This window comes from Euprymna scolopes, chromosome 6 (assembly GCF_053919585.1).
Source record: "Euprymna scolopes isolate OS-2025 chromosome 6, ASM5391958v1, whole genome shotgun sequence".
NCBI lineage: Eukaryota > Metazoa > Mollusca > Cephalopoda > Sepiida > Sepiolidae > Euprymna > Euprymna scolopes.
Genome location: NC_136487.1, coordinates 120,835,649 through 120,854,166, shown reverse-complemented (window position 1 = coordinate 120,854,166; position 18,518 = coordinate 120,835,649). Strand labels below are relative to the sequence as shown.

Here is an 18,518-nt window from a genome sequence, read left to right as displayed (position 1 = left end):
AGGCAATATGAGGAGTATGATGTTAAGCCTTTAAATTGAGTTCTTGTCGAATGCAAAACAAATGACAAAATAATTTTAGACAGATCAAAACAGGCGAGTATAAGTCCTTTTGTGGGGGGATAAATTCTTCATTCAATTTAAATATTGGTTCAGAAAAGTATGTTATTGTTGGCTGTAGAAAATGTTACAATTTTCTTCTTTTTTTTTTATTAAGAAAATTAGCTTTTAATGAAAATATGATGAACACACATTACCTCTCTCTTGCTGAATACAAGGAAATTTTGAACGCTTTTTTTAATTGCAGGGTGTCGTTTTTTGCCTTCCGTATTTATCAAGTCTGGAGTGGAAATATTTTTCCTTGAAAGATGGAGGTTTTATCTGTGTTTCGCTTGCGTGTGCAGGAGAAGATCCAATTGATGATGTAGTTCTTTGCAGGAGTAATTATTGAAAGTAAATATTTCACTGCCAACAATAAATGAAATGGAAAATAATACAGATCGAGGTTGTGTCGTGGAAGACTAAACATCTTGTGTTCCCAGATAGAACTAAGGAGGTCAAAATCTGTGTAGAGTAGGAGCCAAGGGCAGGATTAGGGTTTCAGTAAAGAGAGTGCATTCTATTTTTTTGTTTCTGCTTCTATTTCCTTCTTTCTACTCTCTTAACTTCTCATGTATATTGATTTTTTTTAGATTTCTGTGTGTCAACAAAAGGCTTTTTTCAGAGAAGCGGTCGCTCGGTTCACAACTTTTTAAAACTTTTTATATCACATATAAATCGTAATATCTCACAGTTAACAACGAAGCTCGCCTGTGTATTTAATTTGCTCGATTTCGGGAAGATAAATATTCAACATTTGTTGCTCGCCGCATGTGGGTTTATCTTTTTCCTATAACATCTTGGAGGGAAAAAAAAAGCGTTCAGCAGTAAATGAAATATTATCCCGCAGTCAAACTTGACCTCATTAACTCATTAAAACGGGCACCTGCTAAATCCAAGTAATTAAATAAATTCAAACGTGTTTCCGTTAGCATCTTGCAGTGGGGCAATGGTTAACGTCGCACTTTTTTTTTCCACACTTTAATTTACAACTTTGCCTCAAGAGTTTGGGTTCGATCCTCATACTTACTTTTTTTTTTTTTTTAACCCACCCCACCCCCGGAGTTTCCACACACACCTCCAAACACCCGGGCAGCGCCGGGTACCCCTCGCTAGTCTATAATATAAATCTCACCTGTCTGTTTAAATGTATTTATGTATGTATGTTTGTATGTCTGCCTAAAACTTTTGACAGAGGCGACGGATTTTCACAAGAGCAGTATCGTTTTTAAGCTCGACCTTTCAGACGACAAATATCGAAAAATTGGCTAAAAACATTAATTTCTTCACCTTCAACTGGGCACTTTTTTACAAGGCGGGTTGTTTTTTTTTCGCTGACATTTTTTGCAAGTTATTCAAAGCTCGTATAAACAATGTCGCATAAAAGGCATTATTTTGACCGCTCATGATGTCACAACCATGGTCGGCTCATTGATAAGAACATTTGTTGTTTTTTTTTTCATCTCTTTTTCCTCTGGTGTCTTATGGGTTTGAGCCTGCTTACTACTATTTTTTTTTTTTTTTTTTGCTCAACACACACCTCCAAACACCCGGGCACCCAGGCTAGTATTTAAATAAAAAGCTCAGTTTGAAATAAGGAAAGGAGTTAACAAAGCATAAAACAAAACAAAACTGATTTCAACTTTCTTTTCATAATGCTTATTTTTTTCTATTTTTTCTTTGTTTCAGATTGAAATTAAAGATGGTGAACGGCCACCTCTTGATCTATTCAAGGCTATTTTTGCTGACTCATCTTCATCTTCATCCGAAGATGAAGATGAAAACAACGAATTAGACATAAAACATGAGTTTGTTTCTCAAGCAAAGTCCCATAATGGAGAACCCAGTTCAGTTTCTATGGCAACTGAAAATAGTATTAAAGGTAAGCTCAAATTGTTTCTTTTTTTTTAATTTTTTATTTATTTATTTTTTTACTGTTTTTACTGTTGTACAGAAAGTACTGATTTTTTTTGTTGGTTTTTTTACAAGAGAATCACCACTTATCAAGGCCTGAAGGCCACTTGAGGATAAGACTTAATGAATGTAAGGTGGTAGTGTAGTAATCGTTAACGGTGTAAGTTGGGTAGAATTTGATTATTTAAAGGAACGGTTCAACAAGAACTTGTTTACATTGGACTTGAAGGCTATGATATTGTAGTTGACCGGGAAGCAGGCCAGTAGAACAGTATTCCACAGACGGGCAGTTCTGGGAAAAAAGGTTTGTTCGTGGAGTCTGCATTCAGATTTTAGGCACAGATAAAGAGTGGGGGCAATTATTGATAGTGGTTGTAGCTAGTTGAGTGTGTTTTTGATTATGATACTCCCTTTCTTATACAATGAATTATTCTAAGGAGTATAGCAATGACAGTGAAAAATATGTTGGGATGCAAATACAGTCAGGCTGTTTCCACATATATACATTACAAGCCAGTTACCTAACTTGTAACTATCTATTGTGTTTGTTTGCTTCCAGTGATAAACCCTTTTCTGTTTTGTTTCTGAATTTTTGAGATAAGGATTGATGATTTTAATTATTTAGATTATTTAAACCACCATTCTCATCTTTAGTGTTATTCTCATAACGTTTTAGCCAATATAACTTATGACCTTCAAATGTATCTTATTGAACTCAAGAATTTTTTTTGTCAAACTTGGGGAATCTCTACAGAACTTCAGAATGGAACCTTTTATTTAAACCTCAGGATTAGCATGCTCTAGTTTCATCAGCCATGATCAGATAGAAGTCTTAAGAAATTCCTAACGGTATTCTTAATATTGCCTATACTAAGAATTGAACCTTTAACCTCCAGAACAGTGTCACTTATAAAACTGAATTTTATTTGTGGACCTGTGGTGTAACGACTAAAGTGGATGAATAAAGGGTTTGTTTTGAAAGCGTATGTGAGAAAGAGATGTCATGGAAATACAGGCAAAGAAAGTTTGAAACTCATCAACATTTGATTTTCTGTTTACTTTACATTTATTTCACTTGAAAATGTATCGAAGCACATATTTATATATAGATATAAATCTTTCACTTATGTAAATCCATATTTCAGGCTCATCCCATCCCAGTGACACGAGTTCTTCATTAAAAACTCAGCCTGAAACTTCAGCTAAGAATAAATTTTGGGACTGTGTGTTGACCAATGAAAAGGAAAGTGTTAGTCATGTGACTAATAAACAAGAGAGCCCATTAGCCAGAAATCAAGAGAAAGATAGCAATGATGGAGAAGCGTATGGCCCTGCCCTGCCACCTACGTTGAAATCATCAAAAGGTGAATGTAAAGACTACTTAAACATTTTTACTTTTAATTTAACTTCCACTCTCGTTTTTTTTGTAATTTTCGGTGTGGATATTTATTTTTGCCTGATATGTAAGTATGTCAAAAGTTTTTATTTCAAATACGATTTGCATGTGTAAATATGTAAAAGCACAAAATTAAAAAAAAAAATTATTTCATTTCTCAGTAATACTTCATAAATATTGTTTATTGGTGCTTATTCAGATTGACACTGATGGCTGCATTTAAAATTAAGAAAATACAGAAATATCTATATGATGTACTATTGTGTTCAGAGAAATGGGATGTCAGGATTATTGGATATTCAAATAATAAGTAGCCCAGCTCATTATAATTTAAACACATTAAATACCTCATTATAATTTAAACACATTAAATACCTTAAATTATTTACAGAACAGTATTCATGTGTCAGCAAAGCTGGCATATTCTTCTCGGTCCCTCTCTAGAACTTTCCAGTCTTTTCCAAAGATTTATAAAAGGGCGATAACTCTTTCTTTATTTATTTAAAGTTATTCCCCTTTTTATCGCTATAACACCTCCCCTTTGAAATATGATGCTTGTAGGATATTTGATGTGGGTCTATTTGTAGAGTTGAAGTTGATTTGCACTTTCGTCGCATTCTTCGGATTGAACCTTTCTTCTCAGACTTGCTTTGTTTACTGCATGTTGCTTGAACATTTTGAGGTAATTCAAACATGTTCAGTAAAATGTTCCATGGAATGATTGTTTTATTTGATCGTCTCTTTAGAAGATATGAGTGATGTAATTGATTTGCATGTCTGACCCAAATAGATGATTGTACATCCACATCATAGATTAAATTACGACAATGATGTACTTTGTGACCTCGTGTCCATTTTTCTTTACCATTGCAGTAGTCTTTTACCAATACAGGTTGTCATGGTAGGAATTTACGTGACTTTATTCCATAATGGCGATTGAACTGGTTTTGCGTCGTCATGTTTCTCTTGCGAAGATTATTTGATGATGGATGAATATCATCCATTGGTAAACATAATTTTCTGTTCATCAGGATTCAGCAAGAGACTTTGCATTTGGCCAATTTGGATTTGGGGCAGTTCTGTAGCTAATTAAAAATATTTCTATGATCTCTTGAGTAGTTCCTTCCCTTTTTAACTTTAAAGGTGCTCTTAAATGTGTTGACAAAACATTTGGCTTGGCCATTTGATTGTGGATGGAAAGGTGGAGATCTGAGATGCTGAATACTGTTTTGTTTATAGAAGTCAGAAAATTCTGCTGAGGTAAATGCAGTACCATTATCAGAAACTAAGATTTAAGGAACGCCCAACCTACTGAAAATTTTTTTTTATAGTTTCTTTAGTTTCATTTGAGATAGTATGGTTCATCTGGAAGATTTCTGGTCACTTACTGTAAGCATCAACTAATATTAAGTAATTTTTATCCATTAATTGGCCCTACAAAGTCCATGTGTATTTGTGATAAATGGCCATGCATGCAATGTTGTTTTCCGAGGAGACTTCACAATCAGTTGACATTTGGCACAACTTTTTACATGTTCCTCTAACTGCCTGTCCATGTTTGGCCAATACATAGCCACATACCAAGGTTTTCATCCGATTAACTCGCTGATGTCCATAGTGGAATTGCTTGAGAACTTTGTTCTGGAGTTTAAATGGGATAACAATACGTTTTCCAAAGAAAAGTGTTCCATTGATCTCGGATGAAGATTTTCTCTAAAAAAAATGGTTGAAGTTGTTCGTCAGTGCATGTGTTTTGGCCAGCTTGTGGGATGAAAATGTTGAACTTTCTGTAAAAATGGATCTGCGGCTTTGTTTTGATTTTCTCAAATGATTCTTTGCATGTACTTGACCAGTTCCATTTGATATCTTTTTAAAAAAATTATTCAGAGGCTCCCGTAACTTGTGCAGTTTGGGTAAGAAGTAACCATAATGACTTACAAGGCTCAGAAAGGATCGTAGTGTTGCAACATCCTTAGGAGTTGCCATGTGCTTTATTGTCTGAATATTGTCTGAATCTGGTTTTCGACCATTTTTGTCAAATATGAATCGAAGGCATTTCACAGAAGTTTGAAAGAATTTGCATTTGTCTGGTCTTAAGTGAAATCCATATTGTTGAAGTCAATCCAGCAGGGAAGTAAGATGATGCAGAAGTTCCTCTTGGGATGTGCCTGTAATGTTAATATCATCAATGTAGATGAAAACTCTTGGCAATCCTGTGAGCATTGTATCCATTGTTTGTTAGAATATCGCTGAAGTTGACTTGACCCCAAATAGAAAGTGGTTAAATTGCAATAATCCCTTGTGGGTGTTGATAGTGAGAAGATTTTAGGAATCTTCATCAACTTCCATTTGAAGATATGCATTTGGAAGGTCCAGTTTTGAAAAACAAGTTCTACAGTTGAGTTTTGAGAACACATCTTCCAGTACGGGTAGTGAATACTGATGTGTCTCCATCTTCAGTCTGTCATTTAGTCCTGTGCTGAAGTCCACACATAGGCGTACTTTGCCATTACCTTCTCCAAAATGAAAACAGGTGCTGCTCAGGATGTGTAATTTGTAGGTTGGATTACTCCTTCTTATTGTAGGCAATTCAATTCTTTTTCTACTGTGGCTAAAACTGCGTATGATTCTGGATGCCTTGGTGTGAAGACTGGTTTTGCATCTGCCTTCAGTTTTAAAGTCGCTTTAATTTCAGAACAACATCCAAGACCTTCTTGAAAAACATTGCTGAACTTTGCCTTAAGTGTGTTCTTAAAATGTGCTTCAGCATCTGCTGCAGCATTAATACTGCAAAAATTGAAAAATGACTTTAGGGGAACATTGAAAAGATCAAGTTCTTCAATAAAATCCAAACCAAGAAGATTCAGGTTTGATGCATCAGAAACATAAAACATACCTGAAAATGTTTTCCTTTAAAATAGACATTGCATGTTAACTCACTAGTTAGTTGTATCTTGTTTCCCAATGCACCACAAACAACATGAGTTGTCTTCCTAAGAGTTGTTTTTTTCCAACAACTCCCATGTTGGACATGAAATTAAAGTGATATCCGAAGCGGAATCAAACTGAAATTCACTGACTTGTTGTTTATATCAACAAGTATATATAAGATTAAAAAACAGTCAGAGAGGCTGTTGTGTTCAGAGAATGGGATGTCAGGATCATTGAATATTCAAATAACAAATAAACCAGCTCATTGTATTTTTAAACACAATTTATTCACAGTAGAAAACTAAAATTATTTACAGAACGATATTCAATATCAAGCCAAGCCGCCATCTTTTCCTCAGTCCTCCTGGAACTCTCTAATCTTTTCAAGAATCTATAAAGGGCAATAACTCTTACTTTCTTTATTTAGAGTTATTCTCTCTTTTATCGCTATAACAGAGGCCATGGTTAAAACTAAAGTAGGGAGTGGGCATCTTGAGGAATCTCTATTACTAAGTATCCAGAACTGATTTTTTTAGTCTTCATACAATGAAAAATCCATATTTTAGGCTCGCCCCATCCCAATGACAAGAGCTTCTCATTAAAAGTTTGGCCTAAGAACAAATTTCGAAACTGTGTATTGATTAATGAAAAGAAAATGTTAGTCATGTCACTAATGAACAAGAGTACCCATTGACCAGAAATTAAGAAAAAGTGAAAATTTCAATTCTAAATAAATTAACAGGAAAACTATAAGACACTTGCATATCAGGCAAAAATAACTTAGATAAAAATTAGGAAAATTTATTGAGTATAATTTTTTCCTAATTTTTGCATGATAAGTAATTATATCAAAGAGTCTTAATTTAGAATTAAATTTTCACTTGTGTTCCATACTCTATGAAAACCAATTTTTTTTTTTTTTTTTTTTTTTTTTTCAATATACCAAAAACCTTTTTAGGTATGCACATAAATTTTTGCAAGATACAAAAAATACCAAATTTATCTTGGTATCTCAATTAGTATCTGAAATTATGGCGATTAAAAGTTAGTCGGTCATTGCATTTTTGTGATACTGTACGAAAGACTAACTTAATCGGTATATAACCGAAGGTGAAAGCTTTAAATATATGAAAAATCTTTGTAAACATAATACCATAGTTCATTAAAAGGAAGATAATATGGATGGAATTAAGAATTCTTAGAAACATTGGTGAAAATCACGTCATTCTAATTCTAATCTTTTTACTTGTAATGGAATTTTTCACTTTGTTCTGCTTACTCTAACCTTATGTAGCACAATTCTGTTTTAAACACTGTTTTAACATAGTTACATACAATAATGCTACAAATTTATTCAATTTTGGAATTGTTCCAACAAATTGTAGAATAAATCAAAGACGCATTTTTTTTTTGTCAACAGTTACCTCATGCTCATTGCAAAAAAAAAATTTCTTTTACTTTTCTCTTTTTTCAGGAGACGGAAATAAATCAACTTCTCATGTGGATGACCAGTTGCTGGCATTGTTGAAAAATCCACCAACAAAGAAGCATAAGCACAAAAGTAAACACAAATCGAAAAAGTCCAAAAAGGTCAGTTTGACGCATTTTTTTGTTTGTTTTTAACACAAATGGGTCATCACTTACCAAGGTCACTTGATGATAAGCGTCAATGAGATTATCAGTTGGATGATGAACAATATGATGAACAATATGATGAGAAAATTAAAAAAGCTGGACAAAATTTATGTTTCTGAATTTTTGAGATGAGGATTGATAATTCGTATTATTTCGATTATCGTTTTGAGTTTTATTCTCACAACGTTTCAGCTAATATAGCTTTCAGCCTTTTTTTCTTGTCGAACTTGGGAATTTTTCTGTTGAATTCGGAAATCCGGATTGAATTTCAAACACAAAGCACCCGTGGTGTAATGGATAATGTACCAGATAAAATTCAGTTCTAAATGACACATTTTTGGAGGTTGAAGGTTCAACCCTCTGTGCGGGCGATACTAAGAATACAATTGCAAATTACTTAAAACTTCTACCCAGTTATGACTGATGGAATAAGAGCATGCTACCCACGTGGATTAAATAACGGGTTCTGTTTGAAATTCCGTGCTGATTCACAAATTCGACAGGCACTTATATACATAACATGCAAAATTTATCAATAATTTTGAACCACTCGTCTTTTGCCATTGTCCTGGTTTTGATGACTGTGATGACTGTATTCACTTCGGGAATAGACTAGGAATTATTTTGATAGACATTATCTTTGAGATAACTCCATAGATAAAAATATATGATATAAGGTGCAGTTAATGTCTGGTGAATATGAAGCACAATTAGGGTCTCACTTCCAACTGATGATCATCAGAGTGTCCCCCGATATAATTGAACAACAATAAAGCAATAACTGTGAGACATTCATGACAGAAACAAGTGGACAAGTTAGGCATAGACTGAATTTTATTTGAACCAAATATGATTAGATTGCAGAAAGCATTGTGCATTTTATTAACAATTTAGTGGGTGACATTTTTTTTATTTTTTGAGGGAGAGTTCAGTCGGTGGAGGAGGGAAGACGATTTATAGTATTACACATTTTTTTCCAAATCAATTTTCGATAAATTAGGAAGGTTAGGGATTTAATGTTGGACAAAATTTGACTATTTTAGCATTGAAATTGAAGATGATTGCAGGGAAGCAGTCCCGTGATAATGTGTTTCACAGATGAGAAGTCCTGAAACTATATTAACCAGAGTACTTAGATAAGTATATTTCAGTTTAAACAAAAATAGTACAATAATATTGTGGAGTTCTGTGTTTGTATCAGACGTCCATAGAATGAAAGATTTTCCTAGTCATACAATCGATGTTCAAAATTGCTTCAGTTTTTTTTATTCTTTTATAACAAATTATTTGTGTTAATTTTTTTTTTTATGTTTTGAATAAATAATGAATTAAAAACATTTACCTGAATAGAGCATCAACTTTGGAAAACGAAAACTAAAACCTCAGTATTTGAAGCTTTGTATATTTATGAAAAGAGTCATTTTTTTTTTTGTCTGCAATTGATTGGGCCCCTTTTTTAGAATAAGATATATAGATGTTTTTGTTCTTGTCTAGGGTTTCCACTGTTAAAAAAAAAAATTTAAGAAAAAAAAAGGTTTTTCTTTCTTTTTTTTTTACCATGATCATAATAAAACAAAAATATCATATTCCAAAACCCATGTAAATTGATAAAGTAGTTTATTTTTTAATCGGAAAATCAAATTTTATAAGTCTTGCCTACCAATTTGAAAAAAAAAAAAAAATCTAAAAAACAAAGGGAGGTAACTCAATAATAATTCATACTAGGTTCATGTAATGCCTACATATTTCCATTAATTGCTTAAAAATAATTTTCTTATTTAAAAATAAAACTTTTTGATCAATTTATGTGAATTTTGGAACATATTTTTGTTTTGCGACTGGTACAGACGTCATACAGATTTTTTATTTTTTTTTAATATGGGGGAATTCTGGACAAAAACGGACATTTTTTTTTACATCAGAAAAGCTGATTTCTGACAAATCACGAGAGCCTTACCTCCTTATTTTTTTCTTCGATATTCGGCTGGGTTTTATTTATCTTTTTTTCCCCTCTCTCTCACTTTGTTTTTTTTTTTGTTTTTTTTTTTATTTTTCCTGTTTTTTTCTTTATTCCTCTGACAGTTCTCTCTGAAAACTGGAAATGTTAATTTTATTGTGAAAATGAACACTTCAAACAATTTACATATTTTTTTATAATTTAGGGTAATTTTGGTGTGTGCGTGCTTCACCTCTTTTCCTGGTGCATAAATTCTACAAAATTTTGTCAGTAATTCTTTTTTTCTCAATTCCCTTGCAATGCTCTAAGTAAAATTTAAAAATAATGACTTAATGATTTTTTAGTAGGGCCCAGTTCGCTATATGAATTCACACTAAATCCATTGCACACACTTAAAACTGTTTTTAAAATATAGTAACTTATGGTACTTGTGTTGTTTACAGACCATGCTGAAATAATAATGTTATTATTTAGAAAGCTATTCTTAACATGGGGAGGGGATTTGTTAACCATTCTGTACTTACACCTATTAATTTAATAAACAAAAGATACTGTAACAAATGAATTTAACTTGAAAATCCTATCTAAAAAAACTGCATAAGTACCTAAATTTTTAAAGATAAAATTATTTGATGTTGTTGCTTAAAAGTTACCCTTCAGGCAGCCTTTAAGTGATTAATAATGAAAGTAAAATGTTTTGTTTTGTTTTTATAGGTTAAGCACAAACATAAGAAAGAGAAAAAACACAAAGACAAAAAGAAGAAAAGACATTCATCTTCAAAAAGACGAACTTCATCTTCTTCAGGCTCGTCATCTTCTTCATCAAACTCTTCACCTGTGCATAGAAAGAAAAAAAGTGTCTAACTATATGTAAGTTACTATTTTCATCCTTGCCAGCTGAAAGTCCCTCTGTAAGAATGTATTGTATAAAAGAAAATGTGTTTTTTTAATATAAAAAATGAAATAATAAAGAAAAATCTCTATGCAGTATGTACCTGTGACAAAACGAAGATCTCACATTCCAAAAATCACATAAATTGTTTATATAGTTTTCTTTTTAACAAAGAAAATAAAATTTTATGAGTAACAGAAGAGCAGTGGTCTTTTCTGCCATATTGAAAACAATCTAAAAAAAGCAAACAAAAAAACAAAAGGAGATAACTGAATAATTCAAACTTTCGAGATTTATATTGTAATGCCCACAAATTCCCATTAATTGCTTAAAAATGATTTTCTTTATAAAAATAAAACCACTGTCACAATTATATACATCATATAGATTTCTCTTTATTTTTGTTTTTTGACATAAAGGGTATTCTGGACAAGCACCAAAACTTGTTTTAATATTGCAGGATGTCTGTAAAGTAAATGGGTATATTTGCTGATGACACCACTCTCTATAACAGGCATGAGGGGAAAACAAATGAACACATATCCAAGGAAATGGCAGAAACATTAGAGGATGACCTCCCATCTGTAGTGGAATGGGGACAAAAATGGATGGTCACATTCAATGCTGCTAAGACTAAACTTGTTTCCTTCAATAACTACAAGAAACCTTCTCTACCACCAATAGCAATGGCTAAGAATACACTACCTGAAAGTACTTCTTTTAAACTCCTTGGCCTAACGTTTACAGGGAACATTAACTGGAATAGATACATTGAGAGCATTACCGAGGCTGCTGCAAAGAAGGTGGGCTCTCTCTACCGTGCTAGAAAATTACTTATGCCTGAAAGTATTCTGTACCTCTATAAGGCCACTATTCACCCATGTATGGAGTACTGTTGTCACATTTGGGCTGGTGCATCTGCTGCTTGTTTCTCACTCCTGAACAAAGTTCAAGAGAAAGTTGCCAACCTGATAGGTCTTGAACTGTCATCTAGGCTTCAGCCTCTGTCCCATTGACGAAATGTTGCATCCCTCTGCCTGTTCTACAAATACTTTAATGGTTAATGCTCTGACGAACTACAAGCACTTGTACCTCCTCGACGTGACTATCCCCGACAAACCCGACAAGCAACTAAGTCCCACCCTTTTACAGTAGATATCCCTAGGTGTAAGAAAGCCTTTTACTCCAGTAGTTTCTTCCCCAGAACTGCAAGACTTTGGAACTCCCTTCCGGGATTCTGCTTTCCCAACTGTACTGATATGCAGAAGTTTAAGTGTAATGTGAACAAACATCTTGCTACTCATCTCCCTTCATCATACCCCTGCAAATTATGCCCCCGATAGTAGCTCCCTACTTCAAAGTGGCACTGTGTCTTGTTTGTAGTGAAAATTGATTAAAAAAAGAAAAAAAAAATGTCTTGACACATAGGATAATTAGATATTTTCCAGTTGTCATACCAGCACTGACAGCCTAGGGGCTGATTTGAATAATCAGACAGTTCTTTTTGAAATTTGCTATGATTTGGTTCAGTTCTAGGAGTGTGTGTGTGGGGGGTTGCTATAGCTAGCAATATACATAGACCAATAAAACACTTTGTATAATCACAGATTTCAAAAGGGTTTTGCTAAAATCGTCATATTTTAAAAACCAAAGCACTTTATGTCCTTAAAATACCATCGTTTTGTTCGGAAATGAATATACTTTCAAATGAATTAATAAATAATAACGTACATTATATATATTTTAAGAGTTTTAAGCAAATAAAATGATAAAAATGTGAACATCATAAAACAGCATTTCCGGTAAGGTTTTGTAAATACCCTTCCCTGATTTGTAAATGCTTGTACTGTGTTAGTATTAAGAATTTTTTCACAAAATTTGGAAACTAACCAGAAGAGACATAATTTTTAATATCTTAGGATGTCCGAAATACTTTTGACCACTGTTATTTTTTTATTGTGTTAAAAAAAACATTTCAACATGATGAGTACTGATAATTTTGCAAAAAATTTTCTTTGGACACTCACTAGTAAATAAAACAATCATGTTACTATTTTTATCCATTAAAAGTATAATTGTATGTTGTTTTCTCTTGTGGTAGCTAGAACTTTAAAATCATGATATCTGGGAGAGAAAAAAAAATCGTTTCTATTGACTTTCAATGCAAAATGCTGTTTTGTAATATTAGTAGAAGCAGCAGCAGTGATAGCATGGCTGTAAACAACAGACATGTTTTTTTTGTTGACTTTTATTCCAGAACGATTTTTTTAAATAATTGAAAATATGAATATAAAAAATGTTCTTACATGTTTAGTTAGAGCTATTTTGTTATCAGAATATAATTACTTTAAATCAGAGCTATTGGGTTATCAATATATAATTATTAAAGCAATCTCAACAAGTCCGGCATAATGAACTTTGTTCAACTTGCAATTTCTTGCATATTTCTAGTCAACTTAAACAAAATATTTATATGGTTGAAAAGACAATAAAATAAGTTTTTAAATGTATAACTTGTGTGCATTTTTATCCAATTGCATTAGTTTTTAAAGGTTAATTAAACTGTGTTTTGCTTTGAACAACCGAAAATGTGAAATTATTTTTTTTGTTCATGTGTACGAGCGGTACACCCCCACCCATATTTTTTTTTCATTTTCATCTTTTTTACTATTTTTTTCAGCGAATTATTATCGAATGAACACTAATCTACCAGATTATCAAAAAAGAAACGCAAAATCAATATTTAAATATTTATAGGCATGCTGAGTTTCTAGTAAAATTAAGAAAAAAAAAAAACGTCTTAAAACTGGAAATTTTAAAAACAAAATAATGTGTGACTCGGTAGAAAAAAGGAGATGAAATGTAAGTGAAACTAAAAATCAAATTCATTCAAAAATTGTGAATGATTTTTTTTTGCTTTAGCATTTTTTTATTTTTTATATTTAAATAGATAGACAAAAAAATACTTGATGCTTTTCCAAAACGTCACGTTTTCTGTTAGAGTGACGTCACTTGTTTTGAATAAACTTTATTTTTGTCTGTTTGTCTTAATTCTTGCAAAGTTTCACACCCCTCATTTACCTTAAATTTGCATATTTAAAAGTAATTTGATGTTCCAAATCTAAGCCATAACATTTTCAAAAGCTAATAATTATGAACCAGTAAGTGTAAGTATGAGTGTCAAATGCCCTCTTTAAAACAAAAAAAAACTCTCTTAATCCTACCTCTAACCGTAGGTACGAGTGGCAAGCCTCCTCTTAAAACCTTCTTTAGCCCTAACAATACAATAATGCTAAGTCTGAGTGGCAAGTTCACGACCAAACAAAATTCTTCTGTACGCTACTCATAAGCATCTAAAAAAAAAAAAAAAAAAAATAGATCCTTCCTTAAAAATGCACATGATTTATCTCTTGTGAAAAAAAATCGATTTACTGTCCTAAAACGCTAGATAACATCGACATGGTGAATTATTTTACCTTTATTTTGCGAAACTAACCCTTATTCTAAACTCTAAAATTGTTTTTGTTTTGTTTCTGTCAAGTCTTCAGGATGTTTACACATAATTTCCATTAGCCCTAACCCAAATTCAGAGTGGCTAGCCTCCCCATCCTCCCAAAATTGCACAAAAACCTTCTTAAAACTACACATAATCATCTTAAAAACAAAACACACACGCACACACACGGAGGATTTATCTCCCATAGAAGAATTGATTAACTGCCCTATGATTCTAGAATGGCCCAAAATGAATCATTTTACATTAAATTCTACAATAATTTTTGTTTATCTTTTATTAAAGTTTTTCAGCGTATTAACACATAATTGCCTAAAAAGGTAGAATCATATTTTGGAAAGGTGGTCAGATAGGGGGTGTGGTAATGAACAGTGTTAACCTATAATAATACCAAAGAAATATTGCAATATATTCATTTTTTAATGGTCCTAGATTTCGATTTCAGTTTCTTGTACATAAAATGCATTACAATTCAACTTTTTTTTTTAATGGATACACAGCATTTTTAGGAATTGTAGTATATTTATGCGCATTTACTGCAGATTATTTAATAACTTAATTTCTTGAGATTCTCAGTGCCATATTCTGATTCCTTGCACAAAAATACACTAATATGGTAAATTTCATTGCTTAATCTTGTGTTTTAACAAAGATATAACATTTTTACTGAAAAAGTAGTGTAAAAATGTGACAAAACGCATATGGTCTTAAAGAGGATAAAACATCCAAACGTGCAAGGCACAAAAATAGTCATAACTTCCTTATTTTTAATCGGATTTAAAAAATTTAAAAAGATTCTTTCTTAGCTCATGAAGCTCTTTCTATATAAATGGGATATTTTAAGCCATTTAAATTTTTTCATGTGTATTGCTATTCCGATGATCTGAGGCACTTTTCCAGAATGAAATATATATTTATAATCTATGTGACTGAAAGATATATTCAGATAATTAATTTCTATTTCTGTCACGTGAATTATTTTGAGTTGAAAGCAAACATATTCCAGTCGGATTATTCTGCTCTAATAATGGAGATGTTCACTCTTAGCAGAAGCAGCTGCAGTCTTTCTTTTTTTTTTTCTTTTTTCACCACCAACGAAACACATGCGAAAAATGAGCGAAAACTAGCAAGGAACTAAAAAATAAGTCCCTACCTTCTCGTTGTTTTCATCTGCTTCTGTTTCTGTAGTTTTTGTACCGTTGTCTTGCACCTTTATGCACTTATAGTGAGCTAGCTTTGACCGATTCAGTCTTAGTTTTCTTTATTTAATGTTCAGCAATTTGAGTCTTGTCTTTTTCGATAATTTCTTCTTTTTCAATTGTTTTTTCATTTTGCTTTTTTATTTTTCAATTGTTTTTAATTTTTTTTCTTCAAGAAAAAATTTGTTTTTCTTAAAAATTTTTTTTTCGTGTTCACTCATTCGTGTATTTCTCACAGAAAGGTATGATCCTGAGTTCACAGCACGACAGAGGTAACCACATCAAAGGGAGTGTTCACACAATCCTGCTTCACAGAACCAATTAATGTAATTGCCAACCCCAAAACACTTGGGCTAACCCTAAGCCACAATGGTTACACTTTTTTTCTTCGTCTAGTGATGGACCTTTCCAAATGTGACCAGACACTCACTGGTCACTGGAAATCAATGATCAGTGAATGTCTGTGCTCACAGCACATAAAATGTGCATGATCCTATGGCAATACCTGTAAAATGCTGGCTGTTCATTATTAGTCATCGGAGTTGAGCTCTTCCTTTACATGTGTAATTGATCAGCAGACATAGGCCTCTCACAGCAGCAGTTCAGGTGTCAAGTTACAGAATAGACCTGCAAATTAACTGGATTATTCTCCGTAATCAAATCAATCAAAAATCAATGATTACTCTGGAGATCGCTTTCTTATAATCAAAAATAATTATTACATAAGATATTTTCACATACAGTCGTGCAAAGAAAAGTTATACTAATGGAGTTCTTTTGGACTCAATTCAAAATGAATTATTTCAAGATACATGATTTTTCAACTTTTCAACTTAAATTCTTTCAGAGTGCTTCTTGGTAGGAGGATGAAAAGATAATGTTCCACTTACGCCCTTTTGGGGATCTTCAACCCTGAGCGAGAGCCCAAAGCTGATGTGCACTCTTCGACGGCTTGCAAACAAGTTTCTTTTCTTTTTCCTCTTTCTTTTTAATCTTTTTCGTTTTTCTTTCTTTTCTCTGAAATCCTTTTCTCTCTCTCTCAATCCATATCTCTCTTTAATTCTCTTTACTCTACCCTCTCTCCCTCATGAGGTCTTTCTATCTCTTTCTTTCTCTTAACAGAGTAATTCGATTATATACCTTTTTAGGTGGTCTTGTTGCTTGACATAAACACATGGCTTATTTCTAAGATTCTTCTGGTCACTCGTCTAGATTTTTGATGCCAGCCTGTCTATTTTATTTTATTGGGAAATTAATTTTTCTCCATGATATCTCAATAAAAACACATCCTATCATTTCCCCCAAATCTGGAATGTCTTAAACCTTGTATCAAACACCCCACTATCACATCTGACCCTTAGCCCGTAAGCAAGATAATTTGGTGCTGCCCGGTGGATGAAAATAATGTTACAGCTCTAAGTTTGCATGTCACTGTTTCCTCACAGCAGATACATGCTAACCGTGGCCACTTATTTCTCTGTCTGTCCGTATTGTTACCACACAGAGACTACTGACAGTTCTATTCTTGGCTATTTTTGCATCTGGTAGGGGAGTTGTTTTACCCCACCTTCCAGCCTTGTGCCACATTTTTCTGCAATGAGAAATAAGTAAATTATAACTTCATTTATTTATTTATGTATTCAGATTTTACTAACACCCTGTTCTTTTAATATTTAAATATGTATTTTATGGGTTTTTTTTTTCATCTTCATTATAGATTTTCTTTGATGAAATGTTTTTTTTTATATTTTCAGAATTCTCCTGCAAATGATCTCTGACAGCTTCTTCCTGATTTCCTCACATGCCAACAAAGTTTCACTTTTCTAACGCCATAGAAAAATGAGAATGGCAAAATCATTCTTCACTTTCTTCTGTCATTTGTAAATATTTATTAAAGATTAAAAAAGAAATTGTTTTTAAACAAAAATAAATTTTATAAAAGTTTTCTGTGTTTCCGTTGAAATTCCTGAACTTTTGCAAATGATAATGTTTTGTGATAAATATTTGTAGAAATATTGAGTGTGTAAAAAGAAAAAAAAATGTTAAAAATTCTTTTCAAGATATGGTTAAGTTGAGCATAAAAGTGTAAAATTCCTTTAGATGTGAAAAAAAATAGTATTAAGGCAATATATCAAGATATAATATCATGTACAGGAAGTCTGAAGTGATACATAACAATACAAGGAGAAAAGTTTTCCTTGTTGGCTGATGAACTGGGTAGGGTTCAAACATCTTTTTTTGAAGCTCTGTATTCAGTCATCCTCCTCCAGGAAGCGGATGAAAGAAAGCTTATATAACTTACATCTTTAGATTAAATCTGAATAATATAAGCAGATGTTTGCAGAATGGGATATTTTCTGATATGGTCACATTGAAAGAATGGGCAAGAGGTCTTGGGTTAGTAGAAGTAGAACAGTTGACCTAGCAGGGTCAGTTGTTCTGTTTTATGGCATACCAACCCTTTTCGAGTAGTTTACTGCTGAAATCAGTCATTTTGATAAAAGTTTTATGCTGATAGTTAAGGGTTCGTACAGGCTTGAAAAGTCCTTGAATTTTTGCTTCTGCCTTGAAAAGGCCTTATTTCTATTATTACCTTGAAAATATAGAAAATGTCCTGAAAAGGCCATGAAAATCGTATTCATTATGTCCAGTCAAAATTTATCAAATATTAAAAATAAATTGAAATAAATACTATTAAATTCGTTTTAAAGTATTAATAAAAATACCTTTAAATAATTTTTAAATACTGAAAATAAAATCAGAATACATTGTTCTGAAATTGTGTATTATTGTGGATACAAGAGTTACGTATTAGGAAACTACCTGATGTTCCTATTTGCCTCCCTTGTGGGGAGGCAAGTAAATAAGAACAGATAGCCTAACCTGGTAGCAGTTTTAGACACAAGGTCGGTTTTTTAATCCAGCTCCCCAAAAAGAGGCACTCTGGATAAGAACAGAAATAAATATTGCCTCAGTCTAGAAGG

The 18,518-nt window shown here is 32.5% G+C and overlaps 1 protein-coding gene across 1 annotated transcript in view; it reads left to right on the top strand.

Annotated features, from left to right (window-relative positions):
- LOC145277920 (G patch domain-containing protein 1-like) overlaps window positions 1-17,478 on the top strand; it is a 76,333-nt gene extending 58,855 nt beyond the window's left edge. Inside the window, exons 15-19 of the mRNA XM_080129987.1 lie at window positions 1,786-1,978; window positions 3,156-3,374; window positions 7,812-7,927; window positions 10,644-10,799; window positions 17,289-17,478. Of these exons, the coding sequence (XP_079986113.1) occupies window positions 1,786-1,978; window positions 3,156-3,374; window positions 7,812-7,927; window positions 10,644-10,793 (678 nt within the window). The 3' untranslated portion in view covers window positions 10,794-10,799; window positions 17,289-17,478. The remainder of the gene's footprint in view (window positions 1-1,785; window positions 1,979-3,155; window positions 3,375-7,811; window positions 7,928-10,643; window positions 10,800-17,288) is intronic.
- Window positions 17,479-18,518: the final 1,040 nt, after the last annotated feature.